This window comes from Agelaius phoeniceus, chromosome 15, assembly GCF_051311805.1.
Source record: "Agelaius phoeniceus isolate bAgePho1 chromosome 15, bAgePho1.hap1, whole genome shotgun sequence".
Classification (NCBI taxonomy): Eukaryota; Metazoa; Chordata; class Aves; order Passeriformes; family Icteridae; genus Agelaius; species Agelaius phoeniceus.
This window is the reverse complement of record NC_135279.1, coordinates 3557853-3582113: the sequence shown is the minus strand read 5'-3', so window position 1 is coordinate 3582113 and position 24261 is coordinate 3557853. Positions and strand designations below refer to the sequence as shown.

Here is a 24261-nt window from a genome sequence, read left to right as displayed (position 1 = left end):
TTCAACAGGGGCCTGAACATTTGCCAGTTCAGGCTATCAACATCCATGAAGCTTAATAAAAAGAAACATTTTTTGGCGAGTTACTGCTGTACATTTTGTTTTCTTCTCCCTCCCTGGCACAGCAATTTCCCCTCTGGGGACAGGGAATGTGCCAGACAAATGCTGCCTCTGGCAAAGAAACCAGTGACAAACAAGATGCACTTAGTGCACCGTTCCAGTTGAGTAGGTGCTCTGGAGATGGGGAAAACTCGAGTTTAAAATCCACCTGGCATTACTGTGGGGAGAGCAAAGAGCAGCTCTGCTCATGTCTTCCAGCAGACCTGATCTGCTTTAAGTGAAGCTGACAGTATTTCATGCTCCAGGACTGATCACTTCTCAGCACCATGTGTTTTATTAAACTTGATGCTGATTGCAGCCGTCATAATTTATGATGATTAGAAACCCAGAGTGCTGTGTTAGCCCCCCGACCACTGTGTGCAAACAGAGCTGGGGAGAGAGCTCAGAGCTTGTGGTGGGGGCTCCACAGATCCCAGGAGAAACGACCCCTCTCCATCTGGAGCGATGCTCAGCTCACACTCATCACTCGCCTGCCTTGCAGGAGCCCATTCCCGAGGGAAGCACCGGCATTGGGAATCTCACACTCCAAAATCCTCTCATCACAGGTCCATCCCAACGCGGCGGGAAATCCCAGCGCCTCTCTGGGGACCAGGGCATCCAAGAGATCCGCAGATGGGAAGGAGGGGTCAGAGAGAAACTGTTTTTAAGATACGGCAGCCCTAAACAAATTAAACCATTTCAGAGCCTTTTTAAATGCTAATACGGCAATTTGCAAAGCGATTTATGTTCCATTTTGACATTTGCAAAGTGAATTAGATGCAAAACCCCACTAGTTGTAGTTATAACACTTACTAATAAGAGATTTACTCAAAAATAACAGAAATGCGGGATCTCAGTATTTTTACATATCCGAAGTGCAATTACAGTAAAAACATTCAAATGTGCTTTAAAGCACTGACTTCCTCTGGAAAAAGAGAGAGACTTCTTTAGGTTTTGTATTTCCATTTATCCTGTCAGGATGAAACGTCACAGATATATTTTAGTTATGGCTCTAGGTTAAAATGAATAAAACCACAACAAAGCAAAAAAGGGAGGATACGCTTTATAACGAGTGCCTGCCAATATCCGAAATTTTCCAGTTTTGAGGAGAAAGAACTTGCTCTACCCAGAAGCACCCAATCTTTACAAAAGACCAATTTGCCTCGCAATTCAAAGAATTTATTTAAAGACACTGGGAAAAATAATTACTACTTCAAATCTTAATTTGCCTAAAAGCAAACACCAAAAGTCTAATTATAGCTTCCCACAAATGAGAACAGCCCCACCATCACACGTGCTTAAATAAGCCCCTGCTCTCTGTGCGGCGCCAGGCACCCCCAAACTCAGACGAGCACACTAAGCAACAAAAAAGGCAGCTTGTGCCCCAGGAAAAGAAAAACTATTATTAATAATTTCAACATCTAAAAACACATCAGAGCTCCTCTGTTACACAACGTCTGGAGAGCTGGCCCTGTCTCCTGTGGATTTTCTGGAGCACGCTGAACACCTTTTGCACAGCACCAGCTCCTGAAACCCTACATGTTCAATGATGCAACGAGGACATCCAACTTCAGCAGATCCCTGCTCTTAGCACCATATGCTTGGTCACATTTTAGTGGCATCTCCAAGGGGGGGTTTCAGCTTTAATTTGGTGCTCTGTTTCCTTTGGGAGAAAAAGAAGAATGAGAAAAAGAACTCTTTTCCCATCTCTGACTTTGCTATCTTACTTGCTCAACACTGACACGCACAGTGGGTTGCAGCTCCCACAAAGAGCTGGGCTGTTCTGTGCTATGGCCTTAGGCCTCTATTAAAAACAATTTAATTCACACAAGCCCTGTGAGGACTGACAAGCCCAACTGCTGTTGCTTGCAGAGCACTGGTGTGCTCCATTTTGTTCAGTGATTGCTTTGGGTTTTGCAGGAGGCAGCATCTCTCCCATTCTAAAAACTTCTGAATTTTATGTGCTGGATGGACCACTGCCTGCAGAGCACAGGAACACGAGTGGGGACCCTCTGGGGCCTGGCAGCTGTAACATGTGGGGCTGTACAGGGAGCAGAGGTATGGTGGCCATGCTCAGTGGGCCCTTCTGCCTGTACATCAGAATATGAGCAGGAACATCCCAGCCTTTAGCATCTGTTCACAGACTTATTGTTCATGAATGCATTTAATCCCTTATTAAAGCTGTTGATATTGATCTCTCCATAACCTCCTGTGACACAAACATCCAGGAGTTCACCCCATGCTGTGTGAAGCATTAGTGTCCTTCACCCATTTTAAACCCATCTATTTTTTGCTATTTCCACTGATACACCCCAGGAGCTGGTAAACAACAGCTCTGTGCTCAGCTGAGGCATTACCTTCCCGATGGGAACTTTGATCCCACTGTTCTCTCCTAACAAAGCAGCCCTAAGCTTTCCAGACTCTCCTCACCAGGCAGCTGTTCTACCCCTCCATGACTTGTGCTGCCCTTCTCTGGGTGCACCACTGTGTCCTTGCTATGCAGAGGCCAGAACTGCATACAGCGCTGTGACAAGGGTGCGCCAACACTTTATGTAACAGCAAAATTACATCAAGTAAATCCCTTAACACCCTTCCTTATGATGCCCAACGCTGCTGGTGCTCTGGCTGCCCCCACACTGCGAGCTGATGATTTCAGAGAACTGTCAGCTGCGACTCAGATCCTTCCTGAGCGGCAGCTGTCGGGTCAGAGCACTGTGATGTTTCAGGGACAGACAGGAGCAGAGGGGCCTGGACAGGAACACAGTTTGTGACTGACGGCGCTTTCACATCAGCCTCAGACAGCTTTGAACGCGGTGAGGTACCAACACCCTCGCATGCGTATTTTGGAAGTGCAAAATTAGCCCTGTGAAGGGTCTTTTCTGCATCCCCAGCCATGTCACAGCATTTCTGCAAGGGAAATAATCTCTAACACAAAGAGCAGAAGCTGCTCAGCACCCGACAACTTCCCCAGCCCCACAGTCGAGACGTACGTGCAATTTTTCTTTTAGCAGCAAACTTTGTTCCATCCAGCTGCTTTGTTCTCTTCTTTTGCAAGCCACTCTCTTCCTTTGACTCCTGCTGCAATGGAAAAGAACATGGTGAGTGTATGCAATATGTAAGAAATACTACCAGCCCCCTCCCCCCAACTACTCAGACACAAACACTGGTTCAAGAACAAGCGTCTATTTGAGTGAAATTTGAATTTCAAACGTAATTCAAACACATTCTGTAACTATTAAAAGCTGTGTGATAAGCATAACGAGCAAAAAGAGTTACAGACTGACATAAACAGAGAAGTAGGAGAGACAATAGACTTCATGCCAGTCACCACCATGCACTGCACCTGCTACCCATGATTTTAGAGAGAATTTGTTTGGCCTTGCTAAAACATTGATATTTGTAAGCACTCAAAAGAGAAAAACAGAACCTTTTTATAACTGAGCATCACACACCTGCAAGCCAGGACTGTTTCCTGCCATGCAGCCTCTAGTACTATGCCCAGGCAATTTCAGGTGATCCAAACCAGAATCCCTGGCCATTTTCAGAGACCCACACCAATGCACCCCAAGGGCAGCAGGGCCAGCTGTATTTCTTCCTCATGCTATTCTCTCATTGTATTCATAGAATCAAAGAATGGTTTGAGTTGGAAGAGACTTAGAAGATCATCTCATTGCAACTCTGCCTTGGGCAAGGGCACCTTCCACGAGATCAGGGTGCTCAGAGTCCCATCCAACCTGGCCTTGAACATCTGAGGGGCATCCACAGCTTCTTTGGCCAGTATTGCCCACAAGTATTCCATTTTTTGAGACTTGAATACTTGAGAAACTTGTTGTCTCAAGGCTCCCTGGAACAATACTCCCACGAACAACTTAAATGTGTGCTGCTTTAAGCACAAGGATTGCAGCACAAATGGGCACAGGCTTAAATAACACAAATTTCTGGAAGTTGCTGTCCCAACGGCTTAGGCAAGGGCACACACATTACCCAAGGCTGGCACTGGACCCCTTCCAATTTGTCTCTCTAAATCAGGTAGGATTAGAATCAAATCCAGTGTTTCAGGCAGAGACCCACGCTTGCCCAGGATGGGCTTTGCACTGCTCCCTCTGCAGCTACATTGAGTTTTGCTGCCCAGGAGACACATGGGCCACATGCTTGTGCCTCATTCCACCTCCTGTGCCAAGAGAAGGGTTCAGGGGGGGCACATGGCTTGGGCTACTTTAACACAAACAGATATAGTGATTATTTTTGAGTGTCATCCATTTCTTTTGTCCTTTGCCCATGTTTCTGAACCTGTGAAGTCTTTCAGACTGCATCTGTGTGCTGAGTTTTGTTGAAGACATCTCTGGCTTTAGTGTTATCTGTAGATTTTATTAATCTATATACACCACTTGCTCCCTCTTACAGATCATTAATGAGGATGTTAAAAGACACACAGACCTAATATTGATCCTCTTGGCCTCAGCTTTACATCTCCCCCAGATGAGCCTCTCCTTTGTTCATCAGCAGCTCTTACTGACAGTCTTTTAGCAGCATTTCAATCCAGGAATGTTGCTATCTAGACCAAATTAAATTATTTATCTAACTAAGATTTTGCAAGACATACTATTAGGTGGTTTCCTGAAACCTTAATACATTACAGCTCTTACATGCCCTAATACCTACACAATTCCTCACTTCCACTGACTTAAGAATCACCTCACAACACAGCAGCAATCATGCTTGGCAAGCCCACACACACTCATGCTTGTGCCTAAGGGTTTTTTCCTGTGAGTGATTCCTTCTCTTCCCCACACAGACTGGTTTAGGTACCCCCTTTCCAAGAGCTGCCACTGTGTCTCCAAAAGGCTGCTTCACACCCAGAGTCTCTCTTCATAAGAGATGGATCCCAAGCTCCTGCTCAGGAGGTGAAATCCTCTCTTTTCCAGGGCACTGGCATAGTGCCCCTCCCCACAGTTTTCCATAAACCATGGGATCTCCCACCCCAAACTGCCCTGCCTTGGTCTGCAGCAGCAGCCCCACGCTGACCTCATGGGCTGCTCCCACCTCAGGGGATGGGGAACAGCCTGTGGGATCACACCAGGATTGCACTAGGATTATATGCTGGAGGAGGTTCAGCAATAGCTCTCCTGCCCTCCCCCAAAACCCTGCCTAACAATGCTAAACCCAGCCCAGCTTAAAGCAGGGGCAATTTAATCCTAACAGGCTCTGTAAATCCCCAGCTCTTCTCTCTAGGCATCAATCTTCCCCTCATCACTCCTGCACTTGCTGGAAGGTCAACCCTGACACTCTCATCTGCAGCTCTCTTCCAGGGCACGGATGTGATTTATGAGCACACCAAACTTTCCATGGCAGGCTGGGAGTGCCTGCTCTGTGCACAGAGACACACTCACAACACACACCAGGGCACAACGTGGGGCTCCAACACCTCCAGGGCTTCTGAGGGGAGCAGAGCGCCGGATGTGCTGCCCGGATCCGCTGCACAGCCAAGTACGTGCCTCGGTTCCCCGTGCTGGCCCTGAACAATCTCAACGTTTACATCAGTGGCAGGAGCAAAATTATTGCAGGACACATTGTTGTAGGAACCTCATGCATTCGAGAAAGATGTTTAAATTGCTCAGCAGCGTTCTACTGAACAGCCACGGTACAGTGAACCGCTGAAGCAAATCCAATTAATCCTGATGGGCCAAAATATATACACACATCTCAATTCCAAGAATTCTTAAATCTTTTTTAGTTTTAAACTCAGAAAATAAAACATACCTTTTAATTAGGATTTATGGCTGTTTGTACCTCTGCTGGGAGAGAGCCCCACAGGCCCCAGAGTGCTCTGCATAAATGCAGGCAGGGATGGTAGAAACAGAAGGGGCCAAGAAAATTCAGAGAAGACAACAGGGCTTGCTCCTCCTGACCCAACCTTTTAATGCTCATCTATCTACAAGGATAATAGGAACTCAAGGGGCCTCTCTACCAACTGCCTTTCTAATAAGATCACTAGTCCAAAAATAATCTTAATCAATTAAAATATTCCCAAACTGCGGCCAATACTCTTAGTTACAAGGTCATCTCCAATACACATATCTTCCAAAGGAAACTAATTATTATAGTGGAGGTGAGGTAGGCACTGCACACCTCTGCTCAGTGCCAGCCAGGAGAGCACCCCTCCTCCTCTGCTGTCAATTCAAGGCATAACGGCCAGAAGGAACCCGAATTCTCTTCCTGTGTGTCAGGCTCTGCACTTTAATTTATGATGCTCTCTTATGAGCAATTTCACTGTCAGCATTGTACACAGATGAAGAAATAGACAGGTTTCCAAAGTCTTCCACACATTTAGTGGAAGGCAGCCACTATTATTCTTCCTTGTTTTCGTAACCTGCTTGGTTTCACCAGACAGCAGGAAATCAAATTCCCATTTTAAAAATGCTTTTGCACATACTTAAGAGAACCTGACTCTGCCAGCAGAAACAGATACAGCTCCACTCATTTCTAAAAGCCCATAAATGGAAGCCAGTAGCCAGCATCCCACATCCTGCTCCCTCAAATCCACATGATAAACCACAGAAATCAGCTTCTACTGACTCAGGGAAGAAAAGGCTACAGCAGAATGTCTCCACCCCTAACAGTGCAGACTGCAAAGTCAAAAGGTCTGGGTAATTTTACTGCTCAACAGCAGTTGGGACCATCTAACAATAGGGCACAGCCAAACAGCACACATCCTGCATGGGAAATATGCAGATGAAAACCAGACTAATTTATTTTTAAAAGCCAATTAGATGTTGGAATTACCATGTTTGGCTCTTGCCAAGGCTGCTGCTGAAATTAATATCACACCCTACTTTATTAGTCTCTGACTTCAGTTCAGAATCTGTTTCAGCTTTGCTCTTTCAGCTCATTAGAACAAACCTGCTGGAAGTGAAGATGAACAACAAGACACAACGGGGCTCATGCCAGGATATGCAGTTCCTGACAAAGGGAGAGAGGTCTCTGTAGGAAAAAGGACTTTTACTGGGCTGTGAGGAGCCTGGATTCAGATCAATCTGATTTTCAGCAAGTGAGCTCAGCAGAGCCATGAAGCCTCCTCCAGAACCAACTCATTCTTGCATTGTCCTCAGGGAGACGGAGGCACTGGGTCCCTTGGCAGCAGCAGAGCTCATGGAGACAGCAGGGCACTGCAGCAAACTCCCACGTGGCTCTGCTTCACTCCAGTGGTCACTGGTGTGAGCTGGTGTCCTGGGATTAAGTTATTTTTATTCCTAGTAGCTGGTGCAGCACTGTTTTGGATTTAGTACAAGAATAATGTTGATGGCACACCAATGGTTTAGTTGGTGCCAAGCAGTGCTTGCTCTAAATCAAGGACTTTTCAGTTTCCTGTGCTCTGACAGTGAGCAGGTGCATAAGGAGCTGGGGGAAGTGGGCAAAGGGATATTCCACAGCACAGAACCTCATGCCCAGAGTATGAACAGGGGGGAATTGGCTGGGAGACACCGACTGCTGCTCAGGGACTGGATGGGCATTGGTCAGTGGGTGGTGAGCAACTGCATTGTGGCACTGGTTTCTCTTGGGTTTTACTCAGAGAATCGTGGAAAGGTTTGGGTTGGAAGGAATGTTAAAGATTATCTCATTCCAACCCTCCTGTCCTGCACACTTCCCACAAGACTGGGTTGCTCACTGCCTGGCCTTGAACACTGCCAGGGATGAGGCATCCACAGCCTCTCTGGGCATCCTGTTCTAGTGCTGCACAACCCTCACAGTAAAGAATTTCTTCCATGTATCTAACCTAAATTTCTCCCCTTTCAGTTTGAACCCATTCCTCCTTGTCCTATCACTACAGTTTCTGATGAAAAGCAGTTCCTCTCTCCCTTCTTTTCATTACAATTATTCTTGATATTATCATTAGGATTATTAATAGTATTATTATATTTTATCTTGTTTCAATTATTAAGCTGTTCTTATCTCAACCCACGAGATTTACTTTTTTCCCCACGATTCTCTTCCTTGCCATGGGGTGGGAGTGAGCAAGCAACTGCCTGGTACTTAGCTGCTGGATGGGATTCAACTATGACAGGTGGGCACTGCCATCCTGGCTGTGACATTTCCAGTGCCATCCTCTCCACAGCAACATGTCCCTCAGCCATGCCTGGTCCTGAGGTGAGTGTCCACTGTCACAGATGATGGAAACAGGGCAGTGGCTGGGTATTAGCCAATGCCTAAACACACCTCCCTCTGCACCACAGCCAAAATCTGATCTGGAACATCAACACATGCTGCTGATTATCCCGACTGTGAGCATCTCCAAACACAGGAACACTCAGGCAAAGGGATGTTCCACACTGAAGGGAAGACAGGCCATGCAGAAATAGATGGCACCATCACCCTGGAGTCTTGTCATATGTTCCCTGAGGGCTGGCAGAGATGATGGATCTGGCAGAAAGAGCTTGTGAGACTTGATGCCAACTTTGTAAATGCAGGCAGGTACTCTCAAAGCTCCCAAAGGATCTATCCAGGCAAAAGACCCTTCCAAAAGGTCCCAGACCAGATCAGCAGCATGTGAGCATCAACTGCACTAAAGGCTGCAGATCAGTCTAACAGGTCAGCACAACTTTTGGGCTGTGCTCAGAGTTCATGCTTGGCCAGGCTCTGTGCTGAGGAACAATCATCTTGAAGACATGGCTTCAGGGATCAAACCAACAGCCCAATGCAAGCATGAGGTTCAGAAGACCAGGAATTCTTATGCTCAGAGAGAGCATTGTTGGGCACTACTTGAAATATTGTGTATTTGTGAATGAACATCCATCTTCTGGCACAGGCAACCAATTCCCAGTGGGATTAAACAGCCAAGGGAGAGGGAACCACTCTACTCATTCGGCATGTCTGCATTTTCAGAGACACAGTCTGCACAAAGAAGGTCATCTCCTCTGCCTTCAGAGAGACTGTTCTTATTTTGTCTGACCATTTCCAAAAAAAGAGAAGTGCTCCCCGAATCCAGGATTATATATAGCTGAGATCAGAAAGCCTCACGTCCAGAAAACTTTTTTCTGATGCAGCTCTGCAGATGCCACAGCATAGACATGAGCAAAGAAAGGGAACTTGGCAAAATAACATGGATGAGCTTGATAATCCAGCATGACTGAAAAATTCCTGGGAGAGGCAGTCTGCCAAAGATCATCAAAAGTGAGAAGCTGGAGGCTTTCCAGGTGCAGCTGCTACAAGATCTGCTGGTCTGGAAGCAGAACTAGGGACTTGTTCTATAGATACCTGCCAAGAGACTGCCAAGGAAGAAAGCCATCGAATCAATGATGCCCAAATTGTCCTTGTAGCTTTTGATTCATAAGGAACCATGTCCTAACAGATGCAAGATTAATTGAGAATATATTGTTCTCTAAAATTGCTATTGATCTGAGCTTCCCACACCTCTTTTTGAACACACAACAAGGTCTTACCAGTGCAAGAACAACAGTTACAACGTCCAAAATTGAAATTCAACTTGATGTACACAGAAGAGCCGAGACAGTTACAGAAGGCAGTTATTTTTTTGAGATCCCAAGTAAATCAGTTTTGCGTTTGATTTTGCAGAAAACAACACGACAAGAGACTGTGGCACTGGATCTGGAAGCTGATGACTCACAGAAAGAGACTGAACTGAATAAATCCACTCATTCAACTGACTGAACTGTTGTCACTTAAACAGAACCTAATTGGCTCTTTAACGGCCTCTCTGAGCATATCCTTTTCTGTAATATGACCGATTATGCCATCAGAATTTATTGTTTATAGACAAACTTAGAGAACAGTGAAGGAGCCTAACCTTTTTATAGATGTGTTTTAAGAGACGTTTGTTTCCTCTTTTTCAGATACGTGCACATTGAGATGAATAATTGCAGACAATAACAGGTCCTGATCTTTTATGTACTGCAGCAGCTCTTATAGCTGCTGATTTCTTTTTTCCTTATAGGTTTCACAATAAAGGCCAGTGATGCAGCAGACATCTGAAGTTAACTTAGCATATTGCAGAGCTAAGGGTTTAACCCCACTGAACTATTACTGCCATATGTTCCATTTCTTTCAGGGAATTTCCCAATGGGAAAGAACTCAGACAATGTGAAGAAAAAACATCCAATATCGTTTGCCCTACAGCTTCTTACTGTTTATTTCTAGTGATTTTCCCCTCCTCACATGATAATCGCCTTATTGGAGAGCAGCACACTGCAGATGTGGGAGCAAAAGGGACCTGATTTAAGATCTACAGCTTGAGAGTGAACTGAAATGCTTTTGAAAATGGTGGAATTACAAAAAGCAGCTTAGGATCCCCAATCACCAGCAAGACAGAGCAAAGCCGTACGAGTCACACAGCAAAAAAACTGATTGTAATAATTTCCTCTGGTGTGCCTCAGTCAGGCACAGGTTCTGAGGGCTCTGGGTTTCCCCCAGGCAGGAGTTCCCGTGCTCATGCTGTGTAACCAACACAGACATTTCAATCTTGAGGGTAATGCTGATGTGCATAGGCTGACGCTGGGGATCAGGGAGCTGAGCCTTGATGCCTTAGCCAGGCACTCCCACATCACATTCACCTTTACACCCTTTGGAGCTGGGTTACAAACTCAGGCTCCTGTAATTCAGAATAGTTTACCAGGCACCGCCTGTCTCTGAGCTACTCACAAGCCTGAGTTCTGAATCATTTTCTTATCTATTTGCACATAATACAGAATCATGTTGCTAAGGTTTAGCTGGAAATCAATCAAACAAAAATTATGAAAAAAAAAAGATTTGTAAAGGGATTGAGGAAAGGTTACTTTTAAATTACATTTCAGATTCAGTTCTGAGAGGATTTGGTTATCAAATCCCAGACTCATAACTCACCCTCATGAAGCACACCATTCATTTCCTAGTCAAATAGGATTTGATTCATCTCATATGTAAGAAAAGGAACAGCACAAGACCCTCTGTGCAAAGCCTGACCCCAGCACGACAGCAATGGCTGCTCTGGCACTGTCCTGCAGCAGCAGGGCCCAGCCAGGATCTGGGTACCAACCCATCACTGACCTCTCCATCACTGTCGGATATAACAATAAATGCATCCACAAAACTGCGTTTCTTTCTGGCATTGGCTGGGTTCCACTTCTCTTCCTCCTCTTCCTCCCCATCCTGACCTCGAGACTCCAGGCCCTCTGCAGGCTTCTTCCTCCTCGGCATCCTTCACTCTGAAACAGAGGGAAAGATTAAAAGCCATTTGTTTCCTTCTGAGTTAGATTTCCCCTAACACTTTTTTTTTTTGCTATTTTTAGGCAAAAGACCCCAGGCATTGAAACCTTATTACAAAGCCTGGTGGATTTAGTGTTACTGGGAGCCACATGCACCAGTCACCACTCATCTAGTTAAGAACACTTTATTACAGCTGATTGCTAAAAAGGGGTTTCAGGGGAACAGCAACACAGACCAAAGCCACTCTGAATGCCTTGTTCCAAAGCAATGAAGCTTTCTTCTAAAAGCCCATCAGCAAACTCCTCCACAGCATCACTTCACAGGCAGGTCTGCCACCCTCTAACACAACCTCCTCTCCTCAGCCCCACACCTTGACCAAAACAAACCACGCTGTGGCAGTGGATCAAGCTGACATTTGCACACCAGACCAAGCAACCACCACAGCACAGTCCTTTGTCAGCTTTTGTATTCGACAAAAGCAGGGGGAAAGGCATTGTTCGTTCAAGGATGCTGTCCTGCCTTCTGCACAGCTCAGTGCATGGCTGCTCCAGCACTACAGACACAGGGAAAACACAGGCAATGGCAGCAGGCAGGCTGGAAACAAGACAACAGGTTTATCTGGCAGTGTGGATTTCTCAATGAGCAGCAGCAGCCTCCGGAAGAGCTCCATCCAGACATGCCCAGACCATCCGCATTAACGAAGGCACTTAAAGAGCAGCGAGCAACCTGCTGAGTGTTATTAGAGCAAACCTGAGTGCATGGAACAATTGAGAGCAGGTGCCCACACAATGCAAACTGGTACTTCAGCATCCCTTCCCTTGGCAGCCCATAGACTGATGGAGAGGGATGCACAGCAAGCATTAGCTGTCTGGATCCAAAAGAGCTCAGAGACGAGGATTGGGAAGAGATCTCAGTAAAGAGATCGGCAGGATGGCACAGAGTTAAATCACCCTTTCCTGCCTATGCTTGATGTTTGCCTGATAGCTCAACAATAACATTCAGTGCTTCTTGAACTGTGATGTAAAAGAGCCTTACAAAGCAGGCTGAGCATGACCAGCTCTGCTGAAGTTCAATTAAACATGTGCAGACAGAGGTTGAACAACAAGCCCCTGGTTCCACATCAGGGAACAGCAGAGCTGGAAATGCAAGTTAAGCTGGCCGGTTCCCAGACCAGTGTCCTTCCCCAGAACCACTCTGCCTTCCTTCAAGATCACTGAAATAGCTCAGATGTGTGCAGGATCTAAAATAAGAGTCAGAGAAGATGCAACAGAAACCCTGCATCACCCAGGATAGAGCCAAACTCTTCTCTGTAACACCACAAAATTGTAAACAGCCACTGCATAGAGAAACACTAAGGGAGGCCAAATCCCCATCAGTGCTGAGAACAGCAGTGCATTGCTCCATCTACAGTCTGAGCAGCAAGGTGAGGAATAACCACGCTCCCTCCCCACGATCTGCAGCCTTCCTTCTGCAAATACATGCACACACACGCCCAGAGACAAAAGGTGATTATCCTGGTGAGTCATGATTTGCACCAAAGGTTTGCTGAGCCCTCTGAAAGCAGAAGGTTGCACAAATGGGCAGTCACGGCGCCAAAGTGACTGCAAGGACCTCTGCAGTCCTCCAGTGTTTGTCTGTTGAGGAATGATAGAATGGTTCGGGTTGAAAGGGACCTTAAAAAAAACCTCCTTCCAAACTCACTCCAAACTGCCATGGGTAGGGGCAGCTTCCACTATCCCACGTTGCTCCAAGCCCTGTCCAGCCTGGTCTTGGTTGCTCCCAGGGATGGGGAAGCCACAGCTACTCTGGGCAACCTGTGCAGTGTCTCACCACTCTCACAGGGAAGAATTTCTTCCTAATATCTAATTTAATCCTGCTCTCTGTCAGTTTGGAGCCATTAAAGGAAGGGGAAATAAAAACAAGCACTGCTTTTGGTGAAGCACTGGCTCCTGAAAAACAAAGCTGTTCAGTTCCAGCTAAGCTGAACTCCAGTGCTGTCAGAATATCCTCACTATATGTTCTCCATTTTTTTATCTTTTTCTCCAAATGGTCTCTTTGCCCTCCCTGCTCAGGGAGATGAGCCAAGCCTCACACCCAGCTGCTGTGAGCTGCCCCCACAAAATGCATCCATGGTGGTGGAGAATGTTTCCCTTATCTTTGGAAAACCACTCACTCATAAGCCTTGAGGAAGCACAGAAGGGCCCACACAGGATCGCTGAGGATTTGGAGAGGCAGCCTATAAACCTTCTTACCCCCACAACAAAAGCAACAGCAAAAAACAGCGGCTGTGCTGCCTCTTTTTTTTTGTTTTCAATCCATATTGATATCACCATCGCTCCTCTGACTCTGCGATACATCTTCTCCTCGGTGCTCTGTGCTAAATAAGAGATCACTGAGAAATATCAGCTGAAGTTATGATGAGTCACCTACCTTCAACATTTAAAGGAGAGAAAAGAGGAGATGTAAGAGATGTAACCACACAACTCCCACAACGCTTCTGAAAATGAAGGGACTTGTGGCAAAGAGAGTCTCTGAAAATGTAACTAAGGGAACAAGACAAGTAAGAGATCACTCGTAGCTGTGCTAGTCTGAAGCTGTGAGTAGGAGAGCAGTAATAGCTTTTATTAGACAAGCTGGTGTAGCTGAGGGAAGACAACACGCATCAGAGCACAGACCTCCTCTTCAGGAAGCGAAGTTGAGCATATTTTGCTTTTAGCACTCTTGGAAAGGATAGTTGTGAGTGCCTGAGGGGAAGATACCTGCTTTCAGACCCAGCAAAAAAAAAAAAGGCCAGAGACTGAATTATCTAAAATTACCTTTGCAGTCCAGTTTGCAGACTCATTTTGCAGTTATCCAGATTTTTTTCCAACTCCGAATTTAAGAGAATTTCTTTGTAAATGCTCTGACAGCAAAGGTGACCTCCTGACAAGGAACTCGCACATGCCACGCTTCTCCAGTCACATTTTTAGGGATATCCTTAAAGATCCCCAACTTGTGATTATTTGTCATTTTCCCTCTCATCTATCATTTTGATGAATCAGAAAGCAATTACCAACAGAATAATTCTAAATCTTGACACTGCAGCTACAGACCTGCCAAGCTGTGACAGCTTGAAAAATGCTCGAAAAACCCAAGCCAAAAAAAATGAATGACTCTCATCCCCGGATGAGTTCCTGAGTGGTTGGAGACACAGGCTGTCGCTTTGTAAACAACTCCCCCCACCTCGGGAAGCAGAGGCACGCCGCTCCCCGCGCTCAGGAGGGTCAGCACCACACACTTCCACGGAAATATCATCCCCAGACCCTCGGCTCGACCCCGCACGCAGGGCCCAGCTGATGCTCTGTGAGCAGGACACGAGGGCTGGCAGCGCCCCGGGGAGAGAGAAATTGTTGAGAGGATTGATCCGTTTATAGAGCTGGCTCTGCACAGAGGGGACAGGGCACTGCAGAGGCCACGCACGGCCGGGCTCATCCGCACAGGCTGCTGAGCTCTCGGGAGATGCTCCCTGCTCCAGCGCCCTCGAGTCAGCCCGCAGCATCTCCCTCCTCCAAGCGCAGGGGAGGAAAATCTTTTCACCCCTGTACGTGGAGGGAAAGCGACCCTCGGCCCAGAACCCACGCACGGTCCTTCCTCTTTCCCAAGCCGCTGCCTTCGGGCACTGCATGGAAATTTACAAGGATGGGGTCAGGGATACTCGACAGGCTGGGGAGAAGCATGGGGGCTCCCAGGCGGGAGAGGGGTGAGCTCTGGGGAAGGGGATCGGCCACAGGTGGGCAAACCTAAGGGAAGGGAGCGTGCAGGGGCGGCCCAGGAAAAAGGGAGGGAGCCGGGCCTGGCAAGAAGAACAGGAGAGGCAGGAGCACCTCGATCTCAAGGGATGCGGCCAAGGCAGAGCCCCGGTTTTCGGGTCCTCGCCCCAGGGGACGGTCCAGGAGGACGCTTCCCCAGGGCATCCCCAGGGACAGCACCGGGGTCCCCTCCAGGCAAAAGACAGAGGAAGTGCCCCTAGAGGGAGACGGGAGGTGTCCCTTCCCTAGAGGACAGCGCTGGGGGCCAGTCCCGGGCCGCCGCGGGCGGGGACCGGAGGTCATACCTGGGGGAGGTCAGCCCGGGGGCAGGGACCGGAAAATGGCCCCGGGCGAGGGAGGGGGTTTCCCTCGCAGCCCCGGGAGCCCCGCGGCCTGCCTGGGGCCCAGCAGCGGCATGCCCCGCAGGACACAAGGTACTCACCGGACCCGGGCCGCCCCGTTGCCCGCGGCCTCCCCGCCTGATCTCCCGCACCGGCCCCAGTCGGCGGGTCCCGCACCCGCGCTCAAGTTGGCGGCGGAGGAGGCCTCATTGCCCTCAACCAAGATGGCGGCGGCGGCTTCGCAGCGTTTCACGTGGTCATCGGGGAGCTGAAGCGGGCAGCGCCATGTCCGTGGCTGGCGGACAGCAGGCCCGGATACATCGTTCTAAGGTGCTCGTGGTATCGCTTTTATATCAACCCGGACGCCGCTTCCTCAAGAGAAGGATGCGCTGCGTCGCTTAAACACCCACAAAAACGAGCCGCCACGGGGCTGCCGCAATACACCGTTGCCCACAACCAACATGTCCGCCGCCGCCTCCCTTGGAGGGTGCGGTGCTCTCGCGGGATCCGCCCCGCCGTTGCTAGGCGCGGAGGGGGCGCGCGGGCGGCTTCTCGCGAGAACAGCGTGAGGCGGCGACGGCGGCCATGGCGGACGGGGCCGGTAGCAACGGGGACGCTGCGGGGCCGCTGGTGGGCAAAGAGGCGGGTGAGGCGGCGGCACCGGGAGCGGGCTGGTGGTCGGGCCCCACGTGGTGCCCTCTAGCCCGGTTGGATCCTGCGAGGTGCGGGCATCCCGAACAGGGACGGCCCGCACCTCGCGGGGTCCCACCGGGCCGCTGACGCCCCCGTTTTGTGTCCCACCCCTCTCTCCCCACAGTGGAGCGGCTGATCCGGGAGAACGGACACATTTTCACCGAGGCGCAGTGCAAGGTGTGCAGCGCCCTGCTCATCTCCGAGTCACAGCGGCTGGCTCACTATCAGGTAGGGAAGGGGGAGCCCCCCGCCTCTGCCCCAGCCAGCCCCGGGCTCGGCCAGGCACCGAACGGGGCTTTCTCTGCTCTCCCCAGAGCAAGAAACACGCCAACAAGGTGAGACGCTACCTGTCCATCCACGGCGGGGAGGAGGGTGCCCACGGGAAGAAGATGAAGCTGGAGGTGAAGCAGGTGAGAGGAGAGCTGATCACTGTCTATAAGTAATGTCTACGGTGTCTTAAGATCTAGAGGGTAAGTCCTGTGAAGAGCGGCTGATGGGGATATTCCAGAAATGTGAAGTCCCTCTTACTGGGGATATTCCAGAGCCGTTTGGATACAATCCTGTGCAAAGTGCTCTGAGATGACCCTGCTTGAGCAAGGAGGTTGGACCAGTGAACCACTGTGGTCCCTTCCAGCCTGATCCATCCTTGTGTTCTGTGAGTGCAGGATCCACCAGGGCTAAATACAGCTCTGTGGGACCTGCAGGGCTAAAGGCACTTGCACAGCCATGTGAGTGAATGAGGAGAATACTCTCAGAAGGGGCTTTGTGAGAACTGAGAAACTCAGTGGCAGGTGTTTCACCAGGCCATGTTCCAGTTCCTGCTGCCTTCCCTGCTCACACAGCCTCTTTGAGCCTGTTCTCCCCATTTAAACAAATATGTGTTCCTGTTTTTGATAGTCTTGTTTGAAATGACAGAGAAAGAACAGGAGCAACAGCTTGTCAGGAGAATTGTTGCATATCATGCAGAGCACGTTGGGCTCATCATCCACAGGAATTCTCTTCCCAGAGCATTCTTTATTTTACTTATTTAGGTTCCCTCAGCTGGTAGCTAGAGCCTGTTGGTCAGTAAAGGCCCCATGTTCCATTCAGCCATCTGTCTGCCCCGTGACTCCCTTGGGGAACAGATTCTACTTTTATGATTGCTTCAGCTGTAATCCCCAACTCTGGCATTTGCAGAGAGCTGGGAGATAACAGCAGATGCCTTTGCACATAGTGTCAGGCTGAGAACTGCCTGCTGCTCCCTCCTCAGCTGGTGTTGTGTTGCAGATGACCCAGCTGATAGCAATGTTTGGGCTGCTCAGTTCACACCTTGCAGGGGACAAGGCTGCGGGGGACAATTTTGGCAGCCACAGGCTTAACCTTGTCCTTAACCCAAACAGGCCAGGGCTGCCTCTCTGCCTGGAGCGTTTGCCAACAGGTTAAAAACAGTAATCGGGTGCAAGAACGCTCTCCAGGGAGGGAGAGAGTGATGCTGCATCATGGAAGTTCCACCTGGTCACACTTCATTGACTTCACACCCAGATGTCTTTGGTGATGTTTTTTTAGACCCCCAAACTGTAGTGTTTCTCCTCAAAACCAGGAGGCTGGACAGGATGGCCTGCAGAGGTCCTTCCCAGCCTCTGCAGCTCAGTGGTTCTCTGTGCACAGGACAGCAAGCAGGAAGGCAGCAATGGGGAGGACAGGAACAAGTGTTGTCCCATCTGCAACATGACCTTCTCCTCTCCGGCCGTGGCAACATCTCACTACTTGGGCAAGACTCATGCCAAGAACATGAAGCAGCAGGCCCCCAAAGCAGAAGGTATGAGTGTCTGCAGCACCTTCACGTTGTCCCAAAGGGCTGTTGAGATGCTTGTTGAGCCCCAAGTGTGAGCTCTTTGTAAGAGTGTGTGCTCTTTGCCATGAAATAGTTAGCCAGCAGTGCACCTCCAGAGACCTGGTTGTTCCAGCCTGCTCAGTGGGCTGGCATTGGCAAGAGGTTGTGTGGGTTTTTTTTTTGCTTTGTTTAGAGGAAATGCAGCTGGCAGCAGCCATTGTACCCATCCCTGTATGCAGGGACCAGGTGTGTGATATTAAGATGTAGAACTGCCTGCCACAGGGTATGATGCTCATTAAATGTTAGAGACTGAAGTGACTGGTGAAACTCTGATATGGTAAATTCCCCAGGGCTGCTCAGCTACAGCAATGTGGCCTCTGAGGTTCACAGACTCAGGAGCTGCAGATTGCTGGGGAGTGGGAGAATACAGCTGGGGACACATCAATATGTGCTTTTTCTGACCTTGTCTGCCCCCATGCAGCTGCCTGTGTGTCCCATCCCTTTGCCAGCAGCCAGAAAGGCCTGGTGGGTGGGGAGTGACACCCTCTGTCCAGGGCAGGTAGGGGTAGCCATGGGCCAGGGGGGCTGCAGCTGGTCAGGACAGAAGGCAAACACAGCCCTGGAGTGTACCTGAGAATGGCAGCTTGTGCTAATTCCAAGCTGGGGACTTGTGAGTCACCCAGACTCCTGGGATCTTCCAGGCAGATGTCTGTCCCAGCACGTCTTCATGACTTTGCTAAAATGTGTGCACAGCAAAGCCACCTCCAGGATCTTCTTGTTCTTTGGAGCTCTTGCTTTTAGGTAGGATAGGAGTCTGCAGGAAGATGTTCACTGAGCAGTCTGGTGTATTCCTTTGGTGAGAGGAACTCTCTGATCCCTAGCAGGTTACTCACTCTGCTGTTTGGCACCCTGGAGTGAGAGGGTGCAGGTTCCTCCACCACACAGAAGAGCTGCTTCCCTCTGTGGATTCACTGTGTCAGACCTAGTCCCATTTATGCTGTATCTCATAAGACAAAATTCCTTATGAATTCACGATCGAGTCCTGTGGCTGCACGGTGCTTCCAGAATCCTTTCCAAAATGCCTTTGCTGTGCAAGGGCTTGTGCCCATGTTCTGTCTGGGAGATGATAACAGCAGGTGGAAGCTCATTCATACCCAGTGTTTCTTGAATACAGTCATGCTTATGTTAAGGAGAAATATGCAAATCTGTTGGATTTTTTAAACCCTGAAAGTTTTCCTGGCATACTCTGAGTTATGTTACCACATGTCTTTAAATTCTGCAGCATTAAGGGAAGAGGTAGCAAAATTATTAATTTATTGAGATATTTTACATTGGCTAGGTTTGGGTTTTAGATGCAGTGTATTACTGCTTTTAATGTGGATTTGGGGGAAATAAAGTAGTTTTTACCTGTGAGTTCTGTGACTGACCAGGAATTTGGATTCATCCTACAGAAACGGTGCCCCCACAGAAACACCCTGCTGCCCTCCCCACCTCTACTGCATCTTCTAATGAAGAGAACAAGGACATTACTGACCCGGACAAGTTCTGTAGCCTCTGCCATGCCACTTTCAACAACCCCCTTATGGCAAAACAGCACTATGTAGGCAAGAAGCACAGAAAGCAGGAGACCAAACACAAGCTGATGGCACACTATGGGCGAACCCCTGATGCACCAGCATCATCCTTCATGGGTGAGTTCTCAACAGGGAGGCTGATAACCAGCCAAAGAGCAGGGTGGGAGAGAAGCAGAATGTGTCTGACAGACCTTTGGACATGAGAGTCTGTGGGGAGGGAGCAGGGGAGTATTGCTTGTGATGAGGAACTTGATTATACAGCCTAAGATTGATTTGGTTGCTGTTGTAACCCCCGGCAGCAGATGTTTTAGACTGTAGCTACTCGTGACAAGCTTTGGGTTGTGTTGTGCGGTGGTGTTTAATCGGGGACGTGTCCTTTTTATTCTCTGTGCGGATAATCCAGGGATTTTGGCCAGTACTGTTCCTAGTTAGGTGATTGCATCCAAAATGAAAAGATAAAAGTGGCATTTGATGCTTAAAAGTCGTCTTTGAGGGGACTAGCCAGAGATGGAAGGAATAGGTTTAACTGCACCTGCTGCTTCAAAGCACATGAAAGCCAGAAAGATTTCTCCCTGAATGCCTTTCTGCCTCTGTGTGGGCACTTCCATCTGATGAACTAATGCAGCTCTCTCTGGAGCAAGCAGGAATGTGGGGAAAAAAAACCCAGAGCTATTAAGGAGGAACTTTAGGCAGACAGTTAAAACTCTTTTGGTTTATGATCTGCTGCTTATGAGCACTTGTACGTGATGAAAGCCCTCTTAGTCCAGTGAAAGCATTAAGCGCTCACAGAAAACTCCTTTGTTCCTCCCAGCAGCCTTCTGTTGGGCCAGGAAGTCTTAGTACCTGCTGGATACTTGAGGTAAATAATAAGCAGACAGATCATCTTAAAATCTTCATCAAGGGCTTCTTTCTCTGTCGTAAAAACCCACACAAGCAGAAGATTAATTATTCTAATTCTTTGCAGGCCACCTTTAGATACCGGTAGCACTTATGACAAATGAGGCTCAATTAGCCAAGTAATGTTCTCTCCCACATTGCGTGGCCGTGTGGGAGATGGAAAAGGTGCTCAGTATCTCACGTTACCCATCTGCTCTGCACCTAATTAGTGGGGTCTGATGAATGGTTCCACTTGAGTGTGACTCAGGTGCTGACAGGGGCAGGAGCCCCAGCCCAGGCAGGCTGGGTAGGTGGGCAGTGCTGTTGCCTGGGTAGGTGGGCAGTGCCCTTGCCTGTGTGATTGATGTGTCCCAAGAAGTGCCAGCAGAAGGGGAATGTGTACAGTCACATCTCCAGGGCACTTCAGCTCCTCAGGAAAGGTTTCAGAGCCTGGGCTATCATCAGGGGCTTCTCAGATGAGATGGGCTGCAGTCAGGGATGTTTTGTCCTGCTCTCTTTGCCTGTGTCTGTGTGCCAACAGCCATAGTTGTCCCTAAACTCTCTACTGGGACCTGACTTGCAGCAGATAAAGATGTGTTCTTTGCAAATGCAGCACTGAGGTGGTTGCCTGCTTAAAGTTCTTTGGGAAAAAGTGGTTTGGAGTTGAGGAGTGTAGTTTAGACAACTTTGTTCATGCGCCTGTTGGATGGGCTTGCAACAGAGAAACCTTGACAATGATGGCGCAGGGAAGCAGACCTGAAGGCTGTATCAGCTCCTCTGGCCTTTACTGCTCAGGTCCAGCTCCATTTTGAGAGCTGAGTGTCCCACTGGAGTCTGACATATCTGAGGTGCAGCAGCCACATGGCAAAGTGTCTGCTACATCCAGAGTTCAGCTTCCCAATGATTTACTGCTCTGCACACCTGGGGTCCATCTCTCTTTCACCTTAAGGAAATGTTTTCCGTGTGAGAGTCCCAACCAGAGCCCTTCCCCCAGTGACCCAAAATTCAGGAACCCTTACTGTCTTGAGGACAAGTGCCAGAATTTTTCCCTGTTAAGAGACTCCTGTGCTGCAGTACTTGCCTGTTTGATATCTGTGACCTCCTGAACTTTCAGTCCAGCTGGAGTTGTCATGTTACACAAAACCAATGATCCTGTCAAGTACCACTATTGTTGGAAACTTTTTTTTCCCTGGCAGTTAACTGATCCACTCACTGTAACCAAACTGCTTGAGGACAGAGCTTAATATCCTCAGCTGGCACCTCAGCAAGGCTTAGCAAAATGCTGCATTGTGGAGCTGGACAGTGGGTGTAATCTCCTCTGGCTGCCTTTTTTATTGAAATGTTATAAGCTTACAAATTCAGTATCTCTTTATTTTCTGTTTTGAGTTGTCCAGATGAGCAGAAGTGGGAATATGGGAGAGAAACAGAGTTGCAAAGGCAGAATAGCCTTTGGGGTTTGGGGTCCAAATCTGAAACTTTTACTATGCCTGATGCTATGAACTGTTTGTAGGGAAGATGTGTGTATTTTTTAGCGATGAACAAACCACGTTCCGATCAGGAAAGCTTTTTTGGCTTAGTGATTCCTTTGCAATAATTGGCTGATACATGGTGGGGTAGTGGGATTCTGTGGTCTCCCTTCCTGGTCAGATTGTTGACTGTTACTTGTCTTTGTTTAGGGTTTAATAAATCAGGTGATTGAGTATCTTGCTTGTTTCTAGCTCAGGCACGGGGATTGGCTAGCTGTGCGTGCTAACATTGCTGTCTGTTTCAGCTGGGAAGGGCTACCCCTGCAGCACATGTAACATAGTGCTGAACTCCATAGAGCAGTACCAAGCTCACATCAGTGGCTTCAAACACAAGAATCAGTAAGTAATGTTCTTGTCTAAGTGTGTTTCCAGCCTTGCTGTTCAAATCGATGGCCTAAATATAACCTAAAATGCAGTTTTGAGCACGTGTTTCCAGCTGACTTCCAAACAGAACAGCAGGGTCTGTGCAGGCTCTCTCTGTGCGTCCTGAAGCTGCTCCAGGAGCTCCCTCTGCAGACAGCCCAGTCGTGCTGCCGAGGTAGAAGTGCCTCCAGTTGCTTTTGGTTCCTAATAGTTCAGCTCAGCACGGACCTTTGCAGTGAACCTGACACCTATTAAACACAGTTTCTCTTAACAACTGAGATTTTAATTTAATTAAGGACTGGCTCAGTGGAGATCTGCTTGCAATTCTAATCTCCTTTGGGATTGCTTGTTTTAAAATTTGGCATATAGTCAGCACGCTCCAGAAACCTGGACTGTATTGCTGAACTCACTCTTACAGCTGGCAAGTTAAATAATGGCATCCCCTGCATATATTATTAATTGAAAAAAATTATGCTGCCAGATGATTAATACCAAAAATACTTGTTCTGGAGACTGCCAATCTTTAATTTAAGAGCCTTCACTTAAAGAGGCACAGTAATGAGCCTGGGTTGGTTAGAAAGCTTCTTAAAAGGAATAGGTATTAGGAAATCCTACCTGAAGGGAGGGCAGGCTCCTAGCCAAATTCCCCAGAAGGGATAGGAAGAAAACTGGAATCTCTTGTTGCCTGTCTATGGAATAACAGCCTCCTGGTCCCTGAGCTCTGGGAAGTACTTGATTGGAAGACATTTTTCATCACGGGAAGTTCCAGCTCTTGAACAGCACAACTAGATCAGTGTATAGGAAGTATCCCATTCTAGAGAGCTAACGTGTTCCCAACACACACACATTAATGTTCTCTTTAAGGACACTGCTGTTGCCAGAGCTGTTGCAGCCACACAACTCCCTTTCAGAATGCTGCTCTGGATTCAGCTGTGCAGTCCTGTTCCAGCTTCTGCAGCCTGCAGAGAGGCAGGATGCTTGCTTTGTAATGGGAGCTCTTTAGCAGTCCTTGAGCTCTGCCGCAGCTAATTCTGCCATGCTAAAGGTGTCTGTTTACACACAGGCACAGAGAGCAAGGATTCACTTGGAAGATTTTCTGGCAAGTTGTTGCCTTGGCTGCAGTAGGCTGTTGCTCTGCTGACAGCCTTGCCTGCTGAGCAGTGATTGCAGCTGGCACATTTCAGAGCATTTGTGACATTGTCTCCTTTTTTTCCTTTTTCTTGCTCCCTTCAACGTGCAGGATGCCAGGAGCCGTGCCGGTTGTCGGACCGTTCCCGCCACAACAGTATGTCCGGGAAGAGTCAACTGGCCCAGGAGGCTACAGTTACTTCAGCCAAGACCTCTAGAGCAAGTTGCAGCACTATTCTTGGAGTTGTTGGTGGCCCCAGAACGCACATCCTTTGCCAGCCCACAATGGTTTCATTATCCCTCTGGATAAGCAAAGCCCTACCCTCCTGTATACACCCGTTGAGCAGAACGGGGACTGAGTCTGTCAGGAAAAGGATCCAGCTGGAAGAGACTTGCTAGACAGCAAATACTTCACTCCCTTAGAGTAGTTTTCATTGTGTAATTGCTTCCTGTGAAGGTGGGTGTGGTGTGAGAGGAGGTGTCTATCTGGTGTAAGGAGGGTTTGGCAGCAAGCTGGTAGTGGCACCTTCTCCCTGTCCCCTCTGGGGGCTGCCCATTCTACTGCTGGACTGCTCTCAGAGGGACACCAGCACCCATGGGCACCCCCAGGCATGACAGGAGGGGACCTGGAGTCTGGCTGTGGGACCAGAGCCACCCACATGGCCGGGACGCTGAGGATGGAGCATGGCCCTTGTCCCTAGGTGTACCCTGGTGTTGGTGCTGTTGGCCCAGCTCTGCTCCTCCCTGCCCTGGGCCAGGGCTCTGGCTGCCTCACCAGTCTGAGCTCCATTGCCTTCTGGGCTGGCAGAGCATAGAGCCACCCACCAGCCACATCCTCCACAGAAACACCACAGTCCCTTGCCCAGG

At 48.6% G+C, this 24261-nt stretch overlaps 2 protein-coding genes across 8 annotated transcripts in view; one reads left to right on the top strand and one right to left on the bottom strand.

The window, feature by feature from the left end:
- The window catches only part of UIMC1 (ubiquitin interaction motif containing 1), a 39753-nt gene extending 23866 nt beyond the window's left edge, over positions 1-15887 (bottom strand). For 5 of the 7 annotated variants that reach the window (XM_054642876.2, XM_054642883.2, XM_054642884.2 and 2 more), the window contains exons 1-3: positions 15523-15886; positions 11134-11291; positions 3087-3174 (exon numbers count right to left, since the gene is read on the bottom strand). In XM_054642876.2, coding sequence (XP_054498851.2) covers positions 3087-3174; positions 11134-11283 — 238 coding nt within the window. In that variant the 5' untranslated portion in view covers positions 11284-11291; positions 15523-15886. Of the gene's footprint in view, positions 1-3086; positions 3175-11133; positions 11292-15522 lie in introns of all 7 variants that reach the window. The other 2 variants (XM_054642882.2, XM_054642878.2) reach the window with 2 other exon arrangements.
- A 35-nt stretch (positions 15888-15922) lies between these two features.
- Positions 15923-23821, top strand: ZNF346 (zinc finger protein 346). Its single transcript, XM_054642699.2, has 7 exons — positions 15923-16067; positions 16239-16342; positions 16429-16524; positions 17762-17912; positions 19379-19618; positions 22149-22242; positions 23507-23821. Exons 1-7 carry the CDS (start codon positions 16007-16009, stop codon positions 23610-23612), a joined length of 852 nt encoding a protein of 283 aa, XP_054498674.1. The 5' UTR covers positions 15923-16006; the 3' UTR covers positions 23613-23821.
- The last annotated feature ends 440 nt before the right edge of the window (positions 23822-24261 follow it).